At 40.8% G+C, this 18375-nt stretch overlaps 1 protein-coding gene across 1 annotated transcript; it reads right to left on the minus strand.

Moving 5' to 3' along the window:
• Nucleotides 1-1135: 1135 nt before the first annotated feature.
• Nucleotides 1136-11887, minus strand: LOC311306293 (uncharacterized protein; the record flags this gene model as incomplete). The annotated part of the gene is made up of 10 exons (XM_084434615.1): nt 1136-1701; nt 1778-2158; nt 3163-3252; nt 3346-3747; nt 3875-4267; nt 4530-4601; nt 4684-5079; nt 5637-6100; nt 6909-6932; nt 11760-11887. The coding sequence occupies 10 exons, from the start codon at nt 11885-11887 to the stop codon at nt 1526-1528; spliced, it is 2526 nt and encodes an 841-aa protein (XP_084290741.1). The 3' UTR covers nt 1136-1525.
• Between the last annotated feature and the right edge of the window lie 6488 nt (nt 11888-18375).

Below are 18375 nucleotides of genomic sequence, written 5' to 3' on the forward strand. Positions count from 1 at the left end.
TGCAATAACAACATTCATATGCTTTTGAATTTTAAATGTATGTTTAATTTTAAAATATTGCTGATTACTTACAAAGCACTAAATGGTTTAGCTCCGCAGTACTTGAGCGAGCTCTTAACGCATTATAGTCCTTCACGTCTATTGCGATCTAAAAATTCTGGTCAGTTAATAATACCTAGAATATCAAAATCGACTGCTGGCGGTAGATCCTTCTCCTATTTAGCACCAAAACTTTGGTACAGTCTTCCTAACATTGTCCGGGAAGCAGACACACTCTGTCAGTTCAAAGCTATACTAAAAACACATCTCTTTGGCCTAGCATACACATAACACATTATAGACTTCTATAATTCAATGTTAGGCTGCATCAGGTCAGCCGGAACCGGGAACACTTCCCATAAATCCTGATGTACTCGTTACATCATAAGAAGAATGGCGTCTACGCTAATATTAGTCTCTCTGTTTATCCAGAGGTTTACCGCAGTCTGCCGGATCCAGGCCGTATCCAGATCTGATGAAGGACCTGCGCCTGAACACGACGACAGCGCAGTCTCTAGTCTCTCCCCTGTGAAGGCCTCCCTCCCTCCCTTTACCTCTCTAGAGATAAAGCGTTGTCGGGATAATTCCAGTTCGCGTGACTACGTGGAAGTGTTACAAATTCTGTATTATTAATTTTAAGGCCAGACAAGTAGTATGTTTAGGGTCGATTTGTAGCGAAGGACTACACGCCTGCGCACATATATTCAGATGCACATACCCATAGACTGAACTCGTAATACGCATGTGCACGCCATCGGCATTCTCACTGGTTCGCGTTTTTGAAGTGTGCGCAGAAAGTACTTAAGAGTTTTCTGTTAAAAAGGTGTAGTGTTAGCGGCCCCTAAGTTAATAACTAATGATCGTTGCGACGGAAGTGAATCAATCAAACTAACTTTAGCTGGACAATAACTTTATTCTAGAGCTGCTGTAAAGCCGAAACAATCTCTGTTACTTAAATTTCCTTTTATCAATGTAAAGCCGCTTTGGAACAATCTACATATAAGCTATATAAATGAAGATGACTTAACTTGACTTGACTTGACTTGTTTGCCCAAAACTCGTGACGTTGGTTGTGTGAGTGTATAAATAAAAATAGGGGAAATTAAACTAGACAGATGTCTAGGCTTTAAAACTTGTGATTATGAAGTAATCATTAAAACAGTTTGTTTCTACCTAGTAAAAGAAGGGTTTGTCTATGAAGAAACAATCAAATTGTAGGGAAATTATGTTCGTCCCTCCCTCCCTCCCTTCCTCCCTCCATCCCTTCCTGATTGGTCGATATATCTAGGGAGGCTAGCCTCCTCTGCCATCTTACTTTTCTCAACACTCCTAATCACTGTAAATGAAAAACTTGATGGTGATTAGGTTTTTTTTTTTTTTTTTTTACCAACGGAGGCACTAGTCTCCAGCTATGCATTGGCCTCCCCCTCCCTTTCTCTATCCCCTCAGACAGAGTTGTAAAATCATATGGACCTGTTTCTGTCAATTATTTAAATGCATTACAAACACATAACATAGATCTGATTTGCTCATGCAAAACAACAATCCTCCAGAGTGTAACATTGTATATTATATTACCAGTTGTAGTGTCCATGGTTGTAGTTTCATCTGTGGTTGTCTCTGGTGTGACAGTAGTAGTGGTAGTGTTTATGTTGCTTGAATCTGAAATAAATTATTAATATTAAACAAAAAGCAATTATCTCTTACATAAACAAAGTGCACATGTAAATATATTTACCTGCACAATATGCCAAACTGCAGCCAGTTGGGCTCACAAACTCATAGACATAATAATCTCCTGGACAGGCTTTGACTTTAATGGGATTGGATTGGAAAAAGCAGCAGTTATTGCTCCAGTGACCGCAGACATCTCGAGTGACCACTCCATCCTCAACTGTTGGATGTCCTCCGTTCAGCCACAGTGGAGCATCAGTGCCACAACTATACTCATCAACACATGTGTCTGGCATCTGAACGCTCTGACCCTGAATGAAGAGACGGTACCAGCCGTTCCAGCTGACCCAAGCGTCACACATTATTTGAGAGGAATGTTGATTGTTGGTGGCTCTCCATGAATCATCCAGGATAGTGTAGTTGTTGCAGGGGTCAACAGGGGGAGCTGTTGGAAATATTTGGAAATATGGAAATATTACAAATATGCATTTTACTGAATTAATAAATGAATGTTGTTTTATGTATCATTTTTGTAGTCATGAAATAGTTATCTCCAGATCACTCTTTACTTAAATTCCCTTTTTTATTTGAATTTTAAGTTCAAAGCTGAAGACAATTTGTCTTGAACTTTCAGAACATCTCCTCTCATTTAGCTGACAAAACAAGTGTTAAAACAGCCAAATTGAGCACAAAGATTACAAGCAACTTGACCTCAAGAAGTCAATGCTTTCAAAACACGCTTTGATACTTATTTGCAAAATATATTTATATAAATATTCAAGTGGTGATCTACACGTAGACTGATTGAAAATCAGATTTAGATTGTTCTTTCAGATTTAAAACATCTTTAAGAGCTTACACTCCCTCCCCAGTCAAAAACAAAACATAAATTGAAACTAATCTGCAAAAATACTTGATTTCATGGCTTATTACACTTGCATGTATTATTTGCTAATTAGTTCATTTTGCATATTTTTTCATGTATTTCTCAAACTAGTGTCAGTCTAAGATAGCCAGGGGGTCTAAAAATCACCCAAAACCATAGTAATACCCAAGTAATATTGAGACAAAGAACGACACTACACTATAAAATTGAATGAATGTTTAAAAGGCCATCACATTACACTGATTCTTTTATATTTGTGTGTGTACATGCAGTAATTCCCTGTCTCTGATGGTTGGTGTGTGTGAACATGGGTAACTGAGTTTGAGAAACACTGGTGGTTTAGTTTTCACTATTAATAAAGTGTCAGTACTTCACTTTATCTAAAATTGCATTCTATGTTTACATTTTAATATATAGAGTCTGAATTGCATACTCATTTGTGAGCTGTATTGCTTCTTCCTAATGTGTTTTTTGCAGAAATTATTATGAATTTACGTAATTCCATCAACAGGAACATTTCAAGAGATCATGTTTAATAAAAACAAAAAAGATGCAGACTTTACCAGTGGTTGTGATTGGTGGAGTAATGGATTCTATGGATGGGATCGTCTCTGTTGTTGTAGACGCTGATGAGTTGGACTGACTTGAGGCTTCTGGTATTAGGAACATTTTAAATCAACTTCAATATTTTTTTTATTAAAATCCAGAAAAGTTAATTATTGAATATCATACGAGTAAGTGCTCACCAACACAGTAAGCTCCACAAAATATTGGCTTAACAAACTCATAAACATAGTAATTTCCCGGACAGGCTTTGACTCTTATAGGGTGGGATGTGTAAGTACAGCAGCCGCCCCACCATGAGGAGAGACAGACCTGACGGGTGACCACTCCATCTTCCAGCTGTGGGTGAGGGCCGCTGAGCGACAGTGGGTTATAAGTGCCACACATGTACTGATTTACACATGATTCTGGCATCTGAGCATTTTCACCATTGTAGAACATCCTGTACCAGCCATTCCACTCCACGTTAAAATCACACATACTATAGTAGTTATAGTTATAGTAAGAGTTGTTGGTGGATCTCCAAGGCTCATCCAGACTGGTATAGTCATAGCAGGGATCGACACTTGGGGTGGAGAAAGGCACTATTAAGGAAAAAAATAGGAAGAGAGCATTATATATTGAAGATTAAATATATTCAAGATGATAATATGAATACAAACTAATACAAATCATGATAAGAACGTCAAATATAAAGAATAATGAATATACCTGCACAATATACAGGAGCTGGGATTGAAAGAGTTGGCCTGGTAAATCTGTAGACATAATAATTTCCAGGACAAGCTTTGACTTGGATCGGGTCGGATCTGTAGCGACTGCACTGATCATATTGAGTACCGTAAACTTCACGAGTAACAACTCCATCTTCTAGCCGCGGATGAGAGTCACCAAGCCACAGAGAACTATAACCTCCACATGACATATAATAAAAACACCACTCAGGCATCTGAGCACTTGATCCATTAATGAAGAGTTGATACCAGCCATCCCATTCTACACGAGTGTCATCATGATCAGATATGAATCCATTACTAGACCAGTAATTGTGTGTGCTTCTCCAGTAGTTGTCGAGTATGTTGTAGTTATTACACGGATCATAATCTGTTAGTGAGAGATGATGAGACCAAAACAAACAAGTTATATTTCAATGAGAAACTTCACAAGTGCAAATCTGAATCAGTGAAACACTGTAATAATCATGAGATTCTTAAATCATTCATACACAATGTGACTGTGTAATAGTGAAAATGTTTATGCATAAAAATGGCCATTTTCACTTTAATGCAAATCTTTAATTGGGGGGAAAAATTGATCATTTTAAGAACACTCAAATATTCGTTCATATATATTATTTGCAGCTTACTCAAGGTGATGCTGGATCCAGTGAATATATCTGGACTTATAGTGGAAACTGGCAGTGAAATAGTGTTGACATCTAAAAAGAAGGAAATTCATGTCATGACAGAAATCATTTAAAAAGTTTTGAAATACTTGAATAAATGAGAAAACCACAGTACCTGTGCAGTATCCTGAACACCACCATGCTTGTGGATTTACAAGTTCATAGACATAGTAATTGCCTGGACACGCTTTCACTCTGATGGGTCTTGACTTATAATCACAGCAGCTTCCCCAATAATAATTACCACCACAGACCTCCCTGGTCACCACTCCATCCTCTATCTGAGGGTGAGGATCATTGAGCCACAGATTGATGTCTGTGTTACAGGTGTATGAACTAACACAGGTCTCTGGCATCCGGATGTCCATTCCATAGTAGAAAAGCCGGTACCAGCCATTCCAGGAGAAAATGTTATCACAGATGTAATCTCCACTTTCATTGTTGGCTCTCCAGGGACGATCCAGAGACTCATAGTTGTAGCAGGGATCACTGCTGATGCTTTGGAAAGCAACTGTCATGGAGTTTGCAAAAGTATTATTAAATATATTGCCTATACTGTATATACAAGAGTATTATATCCTAAAACCTATTATGACAGTTAATTACATAATTTTGAACAATTATATTCTAACCAGCTGTGTACTTTCAGGCTCAAAATGGGGCAAGTCTACAGTAGCTGACAGCAGCCTGTAGAGGCAGAGCAACATTGGCAAAAATTTGCTAAAAGCTATGCAAATAAGAGTTTTCTGACAAAGACTTGACTGCAATAAGAGACTGTAGAGTATGTTATGATGTGTTCAGAAACAGTATACATATTAATTATTAAGCAAATGGCCTAAAGTGTGATTTGAGGAATTGTGTAACAAAGAGATCTAGGTGCTATTGATCTGTAACATAACCTACTATACAGAATAGATAATGGACTGCACACCACTGATTATAACTAGTTAAAACATGCTTATTTTTATAAAACAAAAGATGAATGTTAAATTAGCTAAAAGATGGAGCTCATTATAATGAATTAAATAATCATAACAAATATCCCAAAGAAAAGGGTTAAAATTGTACCTGCACAGTACATAGGCCGAGGGGATGATATGTTGGGTTTGACCAATTCATAGACGTAATAATCTCCTGGACAGGCTTTGACTCGGATGGATGTGGAATTGTAGGCGCCACACTGACTGGAATACCCCCACCAGCCCCACCACCACCATGAAGTAGTTCCCACGACTTCACGGGTCTCCACTCCATCCTCAAGTGTTGGATGAGAACCGTTGAGATACAGTCCAGTTTCACCACCACATCCCACATCACTCACACACCACTCAGACATCTGGGCACTTTCTCCATTCAGATACAGCCGATACCAGCCACTCCATTCAATAAGAGTGTCATCATATCCATAGTACTGATATTGGCTTTGCCGTATGTCTCTCCAATATTCATCAAGAGTGTTATAATCATAGCATGGATCAGAGATGGAAGTTGTAGGTTCTGAGGGAATAAAGAAAAAAGCATCTTTGATCCGTCTGTAAATATAAAAAATATTTGTCTTGTACGTATTTCTCTATATATGATTTACTATTGTTTTCATGTATTTCTATTCTAATTTAGATTTACCCCTAACGGTTTTACTTTATATTAAGTAGCCCTAATACCTGTGAACTTACATGGTAACTGCATGTGTACATAGTATGTAACTACAGTGTAAGTACACATTGGTACATAGTATCTACAGCTGTAATATTTGTGTAACTACACATATGTAACAACCCACAGAATGATATGTGTAAGTAACAACACTTTTTTCACTTCAGTAAGTACACATGTGTAACATGAATTATGTAACTACAATTTTGTAACAACAATATGTATGTACACAAGTTATTCCACTTCCACAAGCGGTCTTAAATTCTGCAGTTACCAGTTTGGAATACACTGAAACTTTATGGAAACGATGATGATTCCTATGTGTATACCATGTATTTATGACTGGCAGGACTGATGTTGAATTACAACTAAAATTTCCCCTTGTGATACCAGTGTACTTACATGGTAACTTCTCAGGAACTGTCCACTCAATATAAAGTGTGATTGTTAAGGTAATTGCTGTGTACCATCAGTGTCATTACATGATAATGTCATAGGAACTTCCCACTTAAAATTAATTTAACAATTGCATGGGTGAAATTACTAAGTATTAAACATTGATCACTTCTCAGTAAATAAAGTATAGAGGACTGCAAAAAGAGAAAACTATTGTAAAGCTAAACATTGTTTATTGATACACATTACAGTCAACAGTGTAACAGATTCTTTAGTCAAACTTTAGTGTACCTGCAGCTGGGTCCTTTAGACTGCCTAAAACAGAAAATAGAAAAACTCTGCCACTGTGAAACTAAATCTGCTTTTAACACACTGACATGGTTTGAAATTAAATAAATGTATATCCAAACTAGTAACTGCAGTATTTAAGATTGCATGTGGAAGTGGAACAACTTTTGTAAATACAAATTATTGTTACAAAATTGTAGTTACATAATTCCTGTTACACATTTTTACTTAAACATGCCATTCTGTGGGTTGTTACATATGTGTAGTTACACAAATATTACAGCTGTAGATACTGTGTACCAATGTGTACTTACACTGTAGTTACATGTTCACATGTAGTTACCATGTAAGTTCACAGTTATTAGGGCCACTTAATATAAAGTGGGACCTTTATATTTATCTACTTCACCTTTTATTATCCATCCAAAATCCCTTCCTGTATTTATTTTATAGTCTTCTAGTACTCTCTTAGTTTGATGTTCTTGTTTATTGCTTTCTAATCTACTTCAATATGCCAGGGATAATTTGTTTCTTCTTATATCTAGTGGCAGTTCTTCTGTTGCTGTCATTAAGGTATTATCTGGAGTATGTCGAAGTGCTCCGGTACATACTCTTAAAGCTTTAGCTTGTATTATATCCAATTTTTCAGGTTTGATTTAGCTGCTGCTCTATATATTGTACAACCATAATCAAAAATGGGTCTTAGCATACCTCTATATATATTAATCATTGTTGTTTTATCTGCACCCCATCCACATCCTGATACAGCCCTCATCAAATTTATAACTTTTTTGCTTTTATATTCTATCATATATGTGTTCTCCATGTGTATTTGCTATCAAACCATAATCCTAAGTACTTAAATACTGACACTCTTTCTAATGGATTCCCATACAAAAATAATTTGATGTTTTCAGGAATATTATTCCTTGAGAAAACCATACAGTTTGATTTACTAACAGACAAATTAAAACCCATGTATGGACCATCTTTCTATCTCTGTTATTGCTTTTTGAAGGACTCCTGTTATATATTCTATATTTCACTTTCTTTTTTTGACAATGCATATATATCTGCGTATAATTCCTAATTCTATTCCATTAAAAATATGCTTAATCATAATGTTGTTTTGTGTATGCCTGTTTGTTTGTCTACTTTGTTTCCGCTCTGATGAGTAGTGACACCTGATGTTAATCAGCGCTCTTGAGTCTCTCTCTTTTTTATGATTCGGTTTTTAATGTAGCTTTCTCCCAGAGCAAGTCTAACTTCTAACTAACTTCCTGCAACCACCCGTGACAAGTATACAGTTATCTGTTCAGCCTGAACAACAGAGGGAAATCATAGACAGAAAACAGGAGTTATGAGTTATTTGAGTTAACAATAATGGGTAACACTTTAGAATACTGTTTCTTACTTGAGTCATTCTACAGAAACGTGCACTTTTGGTATGGCAAGATGTCTTAAAATGTATTTCTTTTTCTAACATTTAAACTTAGACCACATTATTAGATTACCCTTTGACTTTATGAATACACGTAAATGACAGCTTAATGATTTTCTATATTGTTTGTGCATTTATTAAAAGACCGCATGTACTTTTTTTTTTTTTTTTACTTCTTTGGCAATATTAAAGGTTTTTATGAAATATTATTTCTATTTTTTTCAGCACATGTAGTCAGATTTACAGAATATAATAATAATGCAACAAATAAGGAGATTATGTTTTATTTATTTTAATCAGGTTTGTTAAAATTGCTTGAATGATGTTAGTTCATTTGCGGAAACATGTTTTGCTATAACATTAAAAATATTTGAAAACTTTATCAAGTTATGATGCAATCCTTTAAAGGTGCCCTTGCATGGATTATTTTATTATTTTAGAATGTTTCCTGGGGTGCCCTTATAATGTTAATATGTTTTTTAGATCAAAATTTGTTATAATTTAGAAATAAAAGGCATTTTTCCTAGCCTGATTTTAGCCTCTGATTTGAACGCTCTGTTTGAAGGGGCGTGTCTGCTGTGAGACTTCAGTGTAAACGCCCACTGCTGTGATTGGCTGCTGTGAGACTTCAGTGTAAACGCCCACTGCTGTGATTGGCTGCTGTGAGACTTCAGTGTAAGCCTGCAGGGTTGCCAGATAAATAAAGTAGTCATACCAGTTCAACTAAAAGTTTCATATGAAATCATGAGATAAATCATGACACAATTTCTGATAACTGAAAAGAGACAGATGATTTACTATGGGCCTTTCTTCATAGATATTCAGGAATTTGGAAGAATGAAGTCAAGTGATATCATCAGTGTGATTTTTATGTGTAATTGGTCAAATAACATTGTTTTATTTTAAAATGTAAAGAAATTGTAACTCTAAAGTGTTTCTCAAGTGTAATATTTCTGTAAAGGCTTGGGACAGAAAAATGGACATGTCCATAGAATGACCCACTTACTGCATAACTAATAAGAAATTACTGAAGAACTAATAGGTAATTCTTCATTAACACTTAAGTCACTACTGTTAACTACTAAGGAAGATGTGTTAACTAGTCAGCATGTAATGGAATTTTATGATTGTGTTAAGTAACAGTTAGTTAATAACTATTGAATTCTCTCATACCTCCTGAAGAACTACTATTAATTATCTACTAATTAAGGTTCAAGAAAAATAACTATGAAGTTACTATAATGAACAGTCATACACAGTAGTCACTAGTAGTTTGTTTTTGCAGTGGAGTGGTTGAAGTACACAAATCAAGTAGGCTACTTGAGTAAAAGTACAGATACCCCAATGAAATATTACTCCAGTAAAATTATGATTAGGCCTATTAAAAATTTCAGGTTCAAAATTACTTTAGTAAAAGTACAAAGGTAATTCATTTTTAAAGTACTTAACCCTCTGGGGTTCCTCATTTTTGACTCACACTCAGGACCTATGGGTCAAAAATGGCCGGGAGGGCGCGATTAAGATACTTTTTTTTTTTTACTAAAATCAATTAAATGTATTTTTGTTCAATATTATTTTTTCTTTTTTTTTTCTTTGGTGTTTTGAGAGAATTTTATAATAATAATTAATATTTATGCAATAATTATGATCCATTTTTTCCCTTTGAATATAATAGAATTATTTTTTATTTTTTTTATTATTATTAATGCTGTATTTCAGGTTAAAGTAGAGACTAGGCCTATAGAAAACAATTTTTGAAGTCAGATTGGTGCCATCTGGTGGATGTAGTGAGCATAATTATCGTGCAATATCATATTTTAACCACTATATGGATTTACAGCTCTCTGTAGAAAGGCTTGTGAATTCTAGTGATTTTTGCACATATGTGCCTATTTTTTTCAGGTTGTTGATTTTAATATATAATAATAGATTCTCAAAGACTATTTTTGCCAAGTTTTTTGTTTGTTTGGTTGGTTTAAATGGTAATTTGAAGTGCCAGTTTTACTTTATAATACAGTCAAGCGCGTCATTTGTGTGTTTTTGTGTGTATAAGTGTGTGTTTTTTTTTTTGTTTTTTTTGGTCTGTTTTGCACTCTTGGTGTTTTAGAGATTCTCTAGGAAATTCTCTTATAAAACCATTGTCCCATCCTGATTCAAATTTTATTTACTTGAACCACGATCTTCTATGTGTGAAATAACTATTTATTATTACAGTATAACTGCCCATTTTCTCTAAGTTGAAGTGAGACATTGCCTAAAGTTTCTTTGTTGTTGTTGCCTAAATACTAAATTATCCAACAAAATGGGTCAAGAGAGAGCAATAGACTGTTTTAGCACACTTATGATTTCAAATTTTAACTGTACAAACGTACACCCTTCTCTCTACATTTGTTTGAATAATATAAAAAAAAGCCAATAAATCAGAGTGTAGCCTATAGTTGAAAGGACAGGTTCTGGGCCAGATTTACTAACAACTTGCGTTAGTGCAAACCCTCTTTTGGCCTTAAAAACTACTGTCCGGATTTACTAAAGACACAGTTATCTTTGCAGCTGACCTTTTAAACCCATAAGGAACGGCAAATGGAACGGTAAAAAGTCTTTGCATTGACTTATACATGGACTTAAGTGGACTCAAACATCTTTTTAGTTGTGATATAGTGTCTCCATTACATTTACACTGGTTTTAGGAAGCCAAGCAATTAGAATAGGCTATAATAATAGTAATAGTAATTGTAATAATTAAATTATATCATATTTTTATTATTATCATCCCTGAGTCAGTAATACTGTATATATTGTAAAACAAATGCTCTGTAAAATAAATTACAAAGATCAGAAAATATCAGGTTTTCATTTTTTTTTAATGTTTCTCTGTTCTGTTCATATTTGAGTTTCTTTGTTGTTCTTCTAATCTGTTTATTGTTTTTATCTTCCTCGTCCCCCACCTGTTGGTTTCTATGGTTACTAAGTGATTGAGTTAGTTCTGTTCAGGTGTGTCTCATTAGTTCTCTTACGAGAGTCCTCTCGTACTGCGTTTTTGTAAAAACGCTACGGGAAAAACTCTTTTTTCACGAAATACTGAAGCAAAAAATTATCCTTAATTTTCATACATGTAAAGCGCGTTGCGGCAGTGCTTAGCTATGGCGAGACGGCTTGCTCGCTCATTGGCTGCTCTGCAGCAACTGCATAAGCCTATCGAGCGAGGCCTGAGGTGACGTCAGGCCAATGAATCTCCGGAATCTAAGCCCGCCCCTTTTCTTCCTGAGCTTCATGAAGAAGTTGCGAAGGCTTGGAATGCGCCCTACTCTGCGCGAACGCGCTCGTCTGTGTCGCCAGCATTTTCCTCCTTGGATAATGCAAAAGACCGAGGCTACCTTTCACTTCCGCCGGTGGAACAGGCGATAGCGACCCACCTTTGCCCGCCCTCTGCTGGACGGCGGACTAAACCGGTGTTGCCTTCTAAAGCCTGCCGCATGACGTCGACGCTGCTTGCGCGAATTTTCTCCGCCGCTGGGCAGGCTGCGTCAGCGCTACACACCATGGCTACGCTGCAGATATTCCAGGGTGATCTCCTCCGTAAGTTGGATGAGATGGGACCTGAAGCTATCTGCATCGCGGATTTGAGGAGCGCTTCGGATCTAACACTCCGCGCTACCAAGTCTGCTGCACAAGCCATGGGAAGATGTATGGCTTCCGCCACTGTTGCTGAGAGACATCTATGGCTTACGCTCACGGAGATGGCTGATTCCGAGCGCACCGCGTTTCTCGACGCCCCGCTGTCTTCCGCTGGCCTTTTCGGTTCTTCTCTCTCCGAGTTCGTGGAGAGATTTACCGAAGCCCAGAAAGCGTCTCAAGCCTTCAAGCACTTCCTCCAGAAGCGCTCCGGTTCTGCAGCGAGTCGTGAAAAACAGACTCCGCGGAGTTCTCAGCCTCAGCCCCCGCCTTCTGCCACATCTTCACAGCAGCGACAGCAGCGACAGCAGCACAGCTCTAGGTCCCGCTCTCGCTCTACCAGCCGACGCCCCGCTCAGCGCGGGCCGCGGCCGAGGATTGTGGTAAATCCGGAACCCCCGAAGAAGTCCTAGCACTCCTAGGAAAGCGCAGGTGTGTGAGTCCCGTTGCGGCCGGTCTCTCACCCAAGCGCGCCGCTGTTTCAGTCCCAAGACTTGCGACTGTTCCAGCGTTTTCTGCAAGACGCAAGCCCGCACAGTTGCCCGCTTGCCTGCACACAAAAGCCGTTTTCACGGCTACCCAGATATATCCCGAAAAGAGTGTATTTTCTGGTGTCCCGGCCACAGCCGATGGTGCTATAAATGTAGTGTCGATGCCCACTCCTCAGTGCCCATCCCTACACACAAGCACAGCCCTACACTTAGGGCTCGCGCACATAAAATCGACTCAGGTCGATTGCGCTTCCAATATAGTGAAAGTGCCCACTTCCCAGTGCCCACATACACTATGTCTCACAGACCACAGGCTCTCTGTAAAAACGAGACCTGTGCGCACTCGCTCTGCTCAGGCAGGCAGCGCGTCCAAAGCAGTGAATGTGCCCGCTTCCCGCCCACATTTACTTGCAGACATGAGTCCCGCGAGACTCGCTCAGCCCTCCCTCACTCAGTTAAGCACTGTAGTAAGGTCGAGGACGAGCGCTCTGCCCGCTGTAATAAGCGCGCCCCCCGCCTCGAATGCCACAGGCATAACGCCTATGTTATCGCACCCCGAAGCACCTCTGTCGCACGGCGAACAGAGCGCGCTTCGCATCCAGCCCTTAGCCAGCAATGCAGAAGCATGGGCAGCGCTTCCAGGGGTTTCGGACTGGGTGCTAGGCATTATAAAGAGAGGCTTCTCGCTACAGTTTTGTCGACGCCCTCCCCGCTTCACAGCGCGCGTCGAAACTACGGTCAATTTAGAAGTAGCACACCTACTTCGCGCCGAAATATCAAAACTGATAAGCAAAGGGGCGATAGAGCATGTACCCCTAGCTCAAAGCGAAGGGGGGCTATACAGCAGATACTTTCTAGTCCCCAAAAAGGACGGTGGTATCAGACCCATACTGGATCTAAGACGGCTGAACAAAGCATTAGTGAAACGCAGTTTCAAAATGCTCACGACCAGGAAAATCCTCGCGCATGTTCGCCGAGGAGACTGGTTCATGTCAATAGATCTGAAGGACGCGTATTTTCAAATACAGATAGCGTCACATCACAGGCGATACTTGAGATTCGCCTTCGAGGGTCAGACATACCAGTATACAGTCCTGCCGTTCGGCTTGTCCCTGGCACCTCGTACATTTACGAAATGCATGGACGCAGCGCTCGCTCCTCTCAGACTCAGAGGCATGCGAGTGCTGAACTATTTGGACGACTGGCTGATCCTAGCTCAATCACGATCACAGCTCGTGGAGCACAGAACCATTTTACTCGATCACCTCGAGAATCTTGGTATCACGGTCAATTGGACGAAGAGTTCACTGAACCCCAGTCAAACGATTTCGTTTCTGGGTACCATTCTGGACTCACAGTCTATGACAGCGCGGCTGTCGCCACAGCGCGTGCTGCACATTCAGCGCGCGGCGAGATCTTTCCGCTGCGGCGCGACTACCCTGCTCAGGACGTTTCAAAGGATGCTAGGTCTCATGGCCTCAGCATCACCGGTTCTTCAGCTGGGCTTGCTCCGCATGCGCCCTCTGCAGTTCTGGTTGAAAGCGCGAGTACCGCGCGGAGCGTGGGTGTCCGGCCGGTTACGTCTCAAGGTCAATCAGAGCTGTGTGACAGCCCTGATACCTTGGTTGGCGGGCGACTGGTACCGATCAGGTGTAAGCCTGGGGACTTCCTCGGGAGTGAGGATGGTGTCGACAGACGCATCCACCTCGGGATGGGGAGCGCTGCTCGAGGGCAGACCGTTCTTCGGCCTGTGGTCGAAACGAGAAAAGCTCCAACACATCAACTGCCTGGAAATGCTGGCAGTGCACACTGCGCTAACGCGTTTTTGTCCCCAAATCAAGGACCAACACGTCGTAGTCCGTTCGGACAACACGGCCGTGGTGTCCTATATAAATCGCCAGGGCGGTCTGAGATCCACATCCCTGTACAGGCTGGCGAAACGCCTCCTAATATGGGCTCAGCACAATTTGCGCTCGCTGAGAGCAGTGCATGTGCCTGGGCTCCAGAATGTGGGCCCAGACAGACTGTCCAGGAACAACATTCCCCTGGGCGAATGGTCCCTACACCCGCAAACAGTCCGGCTGTTGTGGGAAAGATTCGGCAGAGCGGAGGTGGACCTATTCGCGTCCCGCGAAAACGCTCATTGCCCTGTGTTCTTTTCCAAGAACGACAGCGCGCTGTCCCAGATGTGGCCGCGCTGCCCGCTTTATGCCTTTCCCCCCGTCTCCCTCCTGCCACAGGTGTTAGAGCGGGTCAAGGAAACAAAATGCTCAGTGCTGCTTGTAGCACCGTTCTGGAAGAACCAAGCATGGTTCCCAGTCCTGATGCAGCTAGCAGACATCGCTCCATGGCCAGTGCCATTGAGGAGAGATCTCCTCTCGCAGGCCGGGGGCTCGATTTGGCACCCACACCCGGAGCTGTGGTCCCTTCACGTGTGGGCGCTCAACGGTTATCCGTTGACCTCGCAGAGGGAGTGATAAATACCATCACTCAGGCCAGAGCGCCGTCGACTCGGCGGCTTTATGCCTCAAAGTGGTCGGTTTTCTCCGGCTGGTGTACCTCTCGATTGTGAGGTGACGGAGGTTCTCTCCTTCCTACAGGAGCTGTTGGATAAGGGCAGATCCCCTTCCACGCTCAAAGTTTATGTGGCGGCTATTACAGCGTTCTCTGGAACAACGCTGGGGCAGTCTCTAGGAAGGAACGATTTAGTCATCCGCTTCCTCAGGGGAGCTAGGAGGCTAAATGCTCCCAGACCTCCTTCAGTCCCTATGTGGGACCTTTCTACGGTTTTGGCGGCCATGAAAGGTGCCCCTTTCGAGCCTATCCAATCTATTAGCCTCAAACATTTGTCTTTCAAAACAGTGTTCTTGATGGCTCTCGCTTCGGTGAAGCGCATAGGCGACCTGCACGCGCTCTCTGTGAGCCCAGCGTGCTTAGAGTTTGGACCTAACGACTCTAAAGTCAAACTCAAACCTAAGCATGGCTATGTGCCAAAGTCCCTCAACACACCGTTTCGGGCTCAGGTTATCTCCCTGTCTGCCCTGCCGGGATCAAGTGAGGAAGGGGACTCAAGTTTTCTTTGCCCCATTAGGGCTTTAAGAGCTTACGTGTCCCGCTCTGCTGTCTTCAGACAGACTGAGCAGCTCTTTGTCTTGTTCAGTGGACGTTCCAAGGGAATGGCTGTTTCGAAACAGAGCTTATCCAGATGGATAGTTGACACCATAGCTCTGGCTTATACTGTCAAGGGCCTCCAGTGCCCGTTGGGAGTTAGAGCGCACTCCACGAGGGGCGTTGCCTCCTCGTGGGCTTGGTCCAGCGGGATTTCCTTACAGGATATATGTACGGCGGCGGGCTGGGCCTCGCCGTCTACATTTATTAGGTTTTACAACCTAGAGGTTCCCGCCTTGCAGGCTAAGCTACTATCGGTGAAGCCGATTCAGCTGTCTAACTAGAACACTGAAATCGCATGCGCAACGCGCTGCCGACTGTCTTATGGGCAGAACTGTGTAAGACCCACATTTCCCACATTTAGTTCAGGTTCCCCCACCCTGTCTATGTGATGTCATATTCGCGTCTGCTGACGCAACCATATAAGGGCAGAGGGAATCCCCTCTTGTCTCTAGACTCTCTCTGTGAGGTCATGTTTTACGTCTGCAATATAGGGAATTAAGGTTCCCCTCCCTTAATCCCAGACTCTTTGTGAGTCTATCTGGTGGTTATGCACTGTACACCTGGTTAGCTTCCAGTGATCGGTGTCTTTATCCCAGCACGCACAGCGTTTTACAAGGGGTTCCCGTAGCGTTTTTACAAAAACGCAGTACGAGAGGACTCTTGTAAGAGAACGTACTCGGTTACTAACGTAACCTCGGTTCTCTCTAGAAGAGGGAACGAGTACTGCGTTCTCTGCCGTGCGTACGGTTCACTCTGGTTCGCTTCGGCGATGAAAATCAAGTGAATCAGCCTTCTCGAGCTCCTTATATAGAGGTTAGCCACACCCGTCTCGGCGGGAAATGGCTAGGAGGGCGCGAAGCGTCCTCATTGGCCTGACGTCACCTCAGGCCTCGCTCGATAGGCTTATGCAGTTGCTGCAGAGCAGCCAATGAGCGAGCAAGCCGTCTCGCCATAGCTAAGCACTGCCGCAACGCGCTTTACATGTATGAAAATTAAGGATAATTTTTTGCTTCAGTATTTCGTGAAAAAAGAGTTTTTCCCGTAGCGTTTTTACAAAAACGCAGTACTCGTTCCCTCTTCTAGAGAGAACCGAGGTTACGTTATTAACCGAGTACGTTCCTCTTGTTTGGTGTGTATTTAAGCCCTGGGTTTCGTTCAGTTCTTTGTCTGTCCTCGTCATTGTTACGTTGGTTGTTCTGTTCCTGTTTCGTAAAGTTATGCATTTGTTTAATTAAAAAAACTTCTGCATCAAGACCCTGACAACTTTCCTTTGTGCTGCAACCAGTGACTGTGACAAATTAAAAGCAAGCTACAAAAATTCACAACTTTCTGCAGAAGAGGGAAAGTCATAGAGGTTGGAAGAAGCGATTTTCATATAAATGTTAAGAAATGAAGAAAAATAATATGATGACTAAGTATTATGCGACAGAAAAAGTCTCACAATGAAAAGACACATTTTATAGTTTGTATAAAAATCACTTGTTAGTCTAAAATCAATATGTCCATTTAAATGTGTTGGAATAGTCAGTTAAGAGCTAATCATTGACCGTTGTAATAATCGTTAGTTGCAGCCCTAATTAATAAAGAAAGAGCTTGAAAACTGCAGTCTAATCATGAAATCTGTGTCAATACTGTGATGGATTTTTTAATTAATCATATCTAACATTTATTTTTCTTGCAGGAACAACATTCATATGCTTTTGAATTTTAAATGTATGTTTCCCCAAAACTCGTGACTTTGGTTGTGTGAGTGTATAAATAACAAATAGGGGAAATTAAACTAGACAGATGTCTAGGTTTCAAAACTTGTGATTATGAAGTAATCATTAAAACAGTTTGCTTCTACCTAGTAACAGAAGGTTTTGTCTATGAAGAACCAATCAAATTGTAGGGAAAATTATGTTCATCCCTCCCTCCCTTCCTCCCTCCCTTCCTTCCTGCTCATGCAAAACATCAATCCTCCAGAGTGTAACATTGTATATTATATTACCAGTTGTAGTGTCCATGGTTGTAGTTTCATCTGTGGTTGTCTCTGGCGTGACAGTAGTAGTGGTAGTGTTTATGTTGCTTGAATCTGAAATAAATTATTAATATTAAACAAAAAGCAATTATCTCTTACATAAACAAAGTGCACATGTAAATATATTTACCTGCACAGTAAGCCAAATAGCAATCAGTTGGGCTCACAAACTCATAGACATAATAATCTCCTGGACAGGCTTTGACTTTAATGGGATTGGATTGGAAATAGCAGCAGTTATTGCTCCAGTGACCACAGACATCTCGAGTGACCACTCCATCCTCAACTGTTGGATGTCCTCCGTTCAGCCACAGTGGAGCAGCAGTGCCACAACTAAACTCATCAACACATGTGTCTGGCATCTGAACGCTCTGACCCTGAATGAAGAGACGGTACCAGCCGTTCCAGTTGACCCAAGCGTCACACATTATTTGAGAGGAATATTGATTGTTGGTGGCTCTCCATGAATCATCCAGGATAGTGTAGTTGTAGCAGGGGTCAACAGGGGGAGCTGTTGTTATGGAAATATTACAAATATGCATTTTGATGAATTAATAAATGAATGTTGTTTTATGTATCATTTTTGTAGTCATGAAATAGTTATCTCCAGATCACTCTTTACTTAAATTCCCATTTTAAGTTCAAAGCTGAAGACAATTTGTCTTGAACTTTCAG

The sequence above is a fragment of the Rutilus rutilus genome (genome assembly GCF_951802725.1).
Source record: "Rutilus rutilus genome assembly, chromosome: 16".
NCBI classification, from domain to species: Eukaryota; Metazoa; Chordata; class Actinopteri; order Cypriniformes; family Leuciscidae; genus Rutilus; species Rutilus rutilus.